General features: G+C 29.2%; 1 protein-coding gene and 1 non-coding gene across 2 annotated transcripts; both read left to right on the forward strand.

Annotated features, from left to right (window-relative positions):
- The first annotated feature begins 4,417 nt into the window (after positions 1 to 4,417).
- On the forward strand, positions 4,418 to 6,777 carry LOC123890718 (alkane hydroxylase MAH1-like). The gene is made up of 2 exons (XM_045940375.1): positions 4,418 to 4,945; positions 5,445 to 6,777. The coding sequence occupies exons 1-2, from the start codon at positions 4,491 to 4,493 to the stop codon at positions 6,589 to 6,591; spliced, it is 1,602 nt and encodes a 533-aa protein (XP_045796331.1). The 5' UTR covers positions 4,418 to 4,490; the 3' UTR covers positions 6,592 to 6,777.
- LOC123893381 lies at positions 5,029 to 5,250 on the forward strand. The gene has a single exon (XR_006803482.1). It is a non-coding gene; the product is annotated as a small nucleolar RNA U3 (small nucleolar RNA).
- Positions 6,778 to 7,836: the final 1,059 nt, after the last annotated feature.

The raw sequence follows: 7,836 nt of genomic DNA on the forward strand, positions 1-7,836 counted from the left end.
GCTAGTTTACTAGAGACAAAATTTATATATGCAATCGATGGAGGAGAAGAGAAGTCACACTGTGTCACTTGCAATCGATGGAGGAGACAAAATATATCCTTTCACTGATTTTATAGACTTGGTTGTCTACCATTGCAAATATAGTACCTTATTCCACTTAATTTATTATTCAAGAAAAGAAAGGACACATGCATGGGGTTACGGTTTCATGATCATGGAATACTAATGAAATCAATTGGAAATTGAATATCAAAGGGATAGTAATACTTTAACGATAGTATGAGATCCAAGCAGCTAATCATTATTAATTTGAGGCAAATGTTCTTGTTCAAAAATATTTGAGGCAAGTGAATGGAAAGGGCAGTATCCAAACGGTCACACAAATTGACTAATATATAAAATAAAATAAATAATTAGATGAAATAGGTGTTCAAATTATAATTAATAGTGAAAGTAGTTCATTTAATTATTTATGCATAAAATAGATAAAATAATAAATCAATAAACTTATTATAAAGTAAATATAAAATATTGGATTGTTACACTGTGTCATGTCAGATTGGTTATGAATATCAGATGCAGTGAGCGTTGATCGAACACGTTACCTTTGAACACCTATTTCATCCGTAAGTTTATTGATTTATAAGTGAGTTTGACACATTAGTCCAAAACTTTAAGGTCTTAAGTTTATGAATCATCTTACTTATAGAGTGTTCAACATATACATTTAATATGAAACTCAACGTGCACTTAAAATATCAACAAAAACGTAGTAGGAGCTGAAGTATATGAGGCATCTTTGTATAAACCAACACCAAGACCGATTTAACTATAAAATCAACTTTTTTTTTTATAAGCAAAAGATTCAATTATAAAGAGTATAAGGAGTATTCAACTCTTACAATTCTGAAATAAATCATTAGATGTTAAAAATGCAAAATAATAGATCTTTACACCAATTTAAAAATACAAGAGAACACTTATAAATTATTCTACCAATAAACCAAAATCAGAAAATATAAATAATTTGATCCACTAAAGATCGTAAGTTATTGACCATATATTATTTCCAAAAAAATCAACTTGTTGTTTAATGGGCCCGTATAGTCTAGGTTTTTTATAGGGTACAATATATATAGTCTAGGTTTTTTATCTTCATCTTGAGGAAGGTTCTAAGCACTTTTCTCGGTTTGGTGATATGTTGCAATTATCTAGGAGTTCCAAAGTCAAACATTTGATTTGGCTTACAACTACTTGAAGCATTTGGAGACTTAGGAATAATATTATTTTCAGGGGGCTGTAGCTGATAGTGATAGTTTGGTAGATAATATCAAACTTATTTCTTGGTTATGGTTTATAGGACGCTCGGGAAATTCTTGTAATTATAATTATTCCAACTGGTGTACTAATCCGTTAGATAGCCTTTCAAGCATCTAATTGATTTTTGTGGTTCGAGTTTTAACACTTGAACACTCGTTTATTAATATATATTTTTCTTATAAAAAAAAAAATACCCCGCATATTAATTAATTATAAATTTATCAAATCTACATAATTATTAATTAATATGAATTAACAATTCTTTAGGTCAAAAAAGAGAGAAACCATTCTACTAATTGTCAAAAGAATTATTACATTCATTATCAAAAAAAAAAAAAAGAATTATTACATTCCCTCAAAAAATATGATTAAATATTCTAAAAAACTAATTCTAAAGATAAAATTAAACATGACATTAAAAAAACAAACTTTGGTACATATTTCTTATTCAAAATGTACTCATTTATTTCAATAGTTGCACCAAAATATTCAACAAAAGATAGTTGCTGTAACATCTTTCATCAAATTACAAAGTAAATGAGTAGATTAAAATCCGATATAAAACTTTATTAATCGCATATATGCTACCTAAAAAAAACATTTACTTGCATGCTTATTTCAAATTTTCATCATTCATAATCAAACATTAACATAGATAATTTTTATACATGCAGTCCCTCAACACAATCATAAACTATTGTTTCGGCTGTTTGACGACGACACCGACACTGGCGAAGGTGGCAGTGTTGATACCCTCCATCTAAGTCATAGACACTAGAGAAAAAAAAATCTTTTTCATGGTTTTTTATTCACCGGCACGACGACAATCTTTTTCTTCTTGTTTTCATTTTCAATATCCCTCTTATAAATTGTTGATAAACGAAGAATTTTCCTTTTCTTCTTTTTTTTGTTATTAGTAGCCATTTTTTTGTCATCAATAGTAACCATGTCATAAACTGATGATAAATGCTGAATTTGGATCAATTCATCTTGGCTATATAAGTGTGGTAAATCATGTGATATAAACACATCCATGTAACGTGGTGCAAAAGGTTGTGTAGAGTTTCTCTCACGTGATTCAAAATCTTCAACACTTTTCACCAATTTCCATAGTTGTTTCATGTTTCTCATGATGATGAAATGATGAATTGATGATGAATGTTAATTTGAGTATGGTTATAAGCTTGTGATGGAAATTGTAGTGTCGAGAATGAAATGTAATAGGGGGCTCTTGGTGTATATATATATATATAATAATGGTGACAAAATAAAAAAAATGGGTTTTTTTAGAAAGAAAAAAAAAAGAATGATTAATTAAGAGCCTCGGTCAAACGAATACTTTCTCTGATCCTTGATATAAAAAAAAATTACTTTTTAGATTCATTGAATGATTGATGTATTTGGCCTAAAAAGTAGACTAGATACATCGATCATTCCATGAATCTAATAAACAAAAAGTTTCTTATATAATGGACTAGAGGGAGTAATAATTAAGAGTCAAATTAATTTTTCTGTCAAGAAAAAAAAAGAGAGTCAAATTGATTTATGATTAAATTTAAAGATGCTTTTTATATAGACATAAATATGTTTTTAATATTGTCACTTTATAATATTTAAAACAAAAAAATTAAAAAGTAAAATAAATAAAATTAAAGATACAAGGACGTAAAAGAAAATTAAAGATACAAGGACGTCAAAGGTGCATTCATGAAAGTAAATTTTGTATATCAAGGACACATATGAAATTTGTCACGCTTTAGAGTCAAACATATATAAATGAGATAAATTTTTCAAAGGTCAAATATATATAAGTGAGACAAATTTTTTATTATTCACAATTTTTTTTTTACCATAAAATTAATAAACTAGACATTTGTTATTTGTGTAAAAAAATTAAAATATTTATTTCACCTATACATCATAAACTAGACATTTGTTATGATGGCTAACGTTAACTAAGTTTGAGGTTAATCAGGACCATATTAGAGCTCAATTCAATATTAGCTAAACGTGTAAAATGATAAAATAGGATATAAGATGATTAATTCTATAGTTATTTTATAGATAATTTTATTTAGTCTCTTATAAAACACAAAATTTAGAAAAACACTAGCTGTTCATTATTTAAAATGCAGCGAACCTTATAAAAATTCTTTTATCGTCGTCATCACCCTTTCCTCACCGATGAGGGAAATATTTTGATTGAATATGTGTTTTATCCATGAATCATTCATTTTATAATATAGTAAATTGGTGCACCTAATAAAAAACAAAACATCAACATCAATTCTAAAAACCAAAACTAGCACCTCAACTACAAGAAAATCCGACTCCTCTCGAAGAGAAGATAAAGATCAACCATTGAGGCAAGATAGATAGACACCATTGGGGACTCTAACCAATCAGAATCGTCCAGACCCAGCTCCATGCCACAACAAACTATTATGGTTCCAACAAAAATTAGGATGAATATAATGCCCCACTCATATAGAAGGTGCTAGAATTTTTAGCCATATACTATTTTCAAGAAGTCAGTTTGTAAGATTTTGGTTAACATCAGAGTAAACCAAAATTTCCTAACATATTAGGGGGTATAAAATGACATAATCTTAAGCTAATATATTCAATGAGAAGATAAAATGATTTAAAACCGTTTTTTTTATGAGATAAGTAGTAAATATATATTTAAATGTAATATTCGAATGTAAATAAAAAATTATATTAAACTATATAGTGCATATAATTACTTTCTATTTTATTCAAATTCTATGAATTAAAATAAATTCGTATAGATATTGTGGTAAGAAATGCTTTAGGAAAAAGTGCAGAGGAGTTAAAACCTATGAATCTACCATACTCCCATTTGTTGTGTATGAATCCAACAAAAGGAATTTATTTTTTTTATCAAAATCCAACAAAAGGATTTAAAACCTATGAATCTACCTACCATAATTTTCATCTTAATGATTAACCACTAGCATACACATTTAATTTCATCCTATCCTTTCAACGAATTTGAACCCAATTATAATGAACCAACAAAACATTAGGAAAATTCCTTTATAAATAGCTTCGTATCTTAGTCACATAAATTACTATATCATTGACACAAGTGTTGGAGTGATATAGATCATAATCATATATATTTTTTTTAAACATTCAATATAAGTATGTCAATTGTAGATTTGTTAATATTTACCGAAGGTGGGAATCGAACTCAAGATTATCTTTATAACTTCACTCTTCGAACTCAAGAACATAGGCCGCCAGCCAACAAATTAATAGATGTGTTTATCATTGGAGATATCGCTTTGGCAATTCTTCTTTTCGTCGCAATCCATTATTGGAGGCTCAACAGAAACACGCCCATCACAAAATGGCCTGTGCTTGGAATGCTACCTGGTCTCTTACACAATGTATCCAACATTCACAGTTATATAAACTTAACTTTGAAACAAAATGGAGGAACATTCATTTTTGAAGGACCATGGTTAACAAACATGGACATTGTTTTCACCGGTGATCCCATGAACGTGCAACACATCACAAGCACAAAATTCGCAAACTATGGAAAAGGAAACGATTTCAGAGAAATTTTTGAAGTTCTTGGAGACGGAATTTTCAGGTATGATTCCAACATTTGAAAGCACGGTTGAACCCTAGTGTATTTTTATTTTATTTGGAAATTATATATATGTTAGTTATTATACAACCTTACTTGAACAAGAAGATCTGTACTATAGACTCGTATTATTGTGTCCTTGATTGCTAAGGAGACAAGAACAATATAAGTCTGGTGAATGACACATGACTGTGTGATCAAAGCATGATTAACGACTAGAATATCTTGTGCTCATCATCCTCAGGTGTGAAGGATCATTCTCAGCCAGTAATACTGGTTGGGGTGGCCGCACGATTGTCTGACATACTCTATAAAAAAACATTTTGTTCTAGTTATTATGAGTACGGAATAATAATACTGACTGGGGTGGTCGCACGATTGTCTAACGATTATATATATTCTAGTTATTATTCATGATATTCTTGTTCTTAATGCTTTTTTGAATTGACTAATTTGTTAAACGATCTTTTGATTTAATCTTTAATTGGAAAATGTTTTTCAGGTCTGATTCCGAAATTTGGAAGTACAATAGAACACTACTTCATTCAATTTTCAAACAAGAAAGTTTTCATGCATTTATTCAAAAAACAGTTGAGGAAAAAGTTTGTAGTTGTCTTCTTGTGTTTCTTGACAATGCTTGTAAAGAAGGTGTACAAGTTGATTTACAAGATGTTTTTCAAAGATTAACTTTTGACAACATATGTTCTGTAGTTTTAGGATTTGATCCTAGATGTCTTTCTATTGATCTTCCTAAAATTACATGTGAGAGAGCCTTTACACAAGCAGAGGACACATTGTTCAATAGACATGTAAAGCCAAGATTCTTATGGAAGTTGCAAAAATGGTTTCAAGTTGGTGAAGAGAAACAATTTATAGAAAATAATAAAATTGTTGATAAAATGTTGTATTCAAAAATCAAATCTAAAAGAGAAATGCAAGGAGAAAAAAATTTTGATTTGCTAAATACTCTTATGAATGAAGTAGGAGATGAAAAAATTCCAATAGATGATAAGTTTTTGAGAGACACGTCAATTAATCTACTTGCGGCCGGAAGAGACACTATTAGTTCCGGCCTTACTTGGTTTTTTTGGTTAGTGGCAACACATCCTTTGGTTGAAGCTAAGATTCTTGAAGAGATTAAACAAAATTTACCATCAAGAGAAAATAATTGGAAAGATTTAGGGACAAAAGGACTTAGCAAGTTAATTTATCTACATGGAGCTTTATGTGAAGCATTAAGGCTTTATCCACCGGTTCCTTTTGAGCATAAATCTGCATTGGATTCCGATGTGCTTCCTAGTGGACATAAGATTAAGTCCAATGCAATGATAGTGTATTCGCTATACGCGGTTGGAAGGGTCGAGGAAATATGGGGAAAAGATTGCTTGGAGTTTAAGCCAGAGAGATGGATTTCGAAGAAAGGAGGGATAGTTCACGTACCGTCTTACAAGTTCATTGCTTTTAATGCTGGACCAAGGAGTTGTTTGGGAAAGGATATAAGCTTTATTGAGATGAAAATTGTTGCTGCAGCAATATTGTCAAATTATCACATTCAAGTAGTGGAAGATCATCCCATAATCCCAAGTGTTTCTGTTGTCCTACACATGAAACATGGCTTGAAGGTTAATGTCAAAAAAAGAAGCATTTGATTTGATGATCAAGGGAAATCTTCTGAAAATATCATTACCATGTTCAAATGCTATACATAATGTTTATTTAGTTATGAATTCTAGATATACGCTATGTTTGGTCATTTTTTGTTTTTTTATTCCTAGAATTTCATTTGTATTGTAAAATTATTTGATTAATCTTATAAAAAAAAATTATTTGATTAATATTCATGTTTGTTTTATGGTTATTTATTAGCTACTTCTATACATTAATCTCCTTGTTTTACAATGAGTGACCCAGCCCGCTACTTGAAATGCGACGGGATAAAAATGAAAAGCAAGAGCCGGGCAAGAAGGGCGAGGGTCGCGAGAAAAGGATTCCCCGACTATTAATCAACAAGACCATTAGATATATAACCTTACAACTTGTATTATGAGGGTGTGAAAAGAAACTATTTTAATGGTAGTCTTATCAATTTCCAAGAAGGAAGGTACTATCATTAAGAGAGCGTCTTTTCACACCCTATAATTCTTAACAGCCACCCTCATTTGGATTTATCGATCTAGATAGGAAAAATGGGTATATCTCAAAAGATAAAATATTAAAAAGATGATTCGTATTAAAATCCGCCATTTATCAAATAAACTATTAATATATGCATAAAATATAAAATAATTAAATTTTATTTGTCTAAAACTTTAAATATAAATCAAGAGTGTGTGTATCAAGACATTAAATCTATAAAATATGAATTTGTCTAATGAATTATTGATTGATGTTGCAAAAAAAAGTTCATACGATAGATTTTACGTGCATTTAAAAACTTTTGTATTGAGTTTAATAAAAGACGAATAAATCAGATGTCATATAATTTGCTATATGATTGATGTATAGACTTGTATAAATTATTCAATTATGAAAGAAATACTATAAACATTATTTTGTAAAAATAAATAATAATAATTGCATATTTGATCCCTTATGTTTATTTTAGGTTTTAATTTGATCTCTTACGTTTAAAAAGTTTTAAGTTGGTCTTTTTAGTCAAATTTTTGTTTAAATCGTCTACATAGCTAATGGATTTGAGTACTCGGACAACTTAAGAGCGTACTATGCGAAAGTTTTAGAAGAAATAAACTCAAAATTTAATGAAAAGTTAGAAGAAATAAACTCAAAATTTAACAAAAATGACGGACTTAATATTGACATCAATAACATAAGGGACCAACTTAAAATATTTTACACGTAAGGAACTAAATTAATTAAAATAAACATAGGGTCCA

Source organism: Trifolium pratense, linkage group LG6, assembly GCF_020283565.1.
Source record: "Trifolium pratense cultivar HEN17-A07 linkage group LG6, ARS_RC_1.1, whole genome shotgun sequence".
Taxonomy (NCBI): Eukaryota; Viridiplantae; Streptophyta; class Magnoliopsida; order Fabales; family Fabaceae; genus Trifolium; species Trifolium pratense.

What these genes read in the sequence shown, in the direction of transcription:
- LOC123890718 (XM_045940375.1), top strand. Translation starts at nt 4,491, where the DNA reads ATGTCAATTGTAGATTTGTTAATATTTACCGAAGGTGGGAATCGAACT. An exon ending in CTTGGAGACGGAATTTTCAG is followed by an intron (nt 4,946 to 5,444) that starts GTATGATTCCAA and finishes AATGTTTTTCAG; the next exon opens with GTCTGATTCCGAAATTTGGA.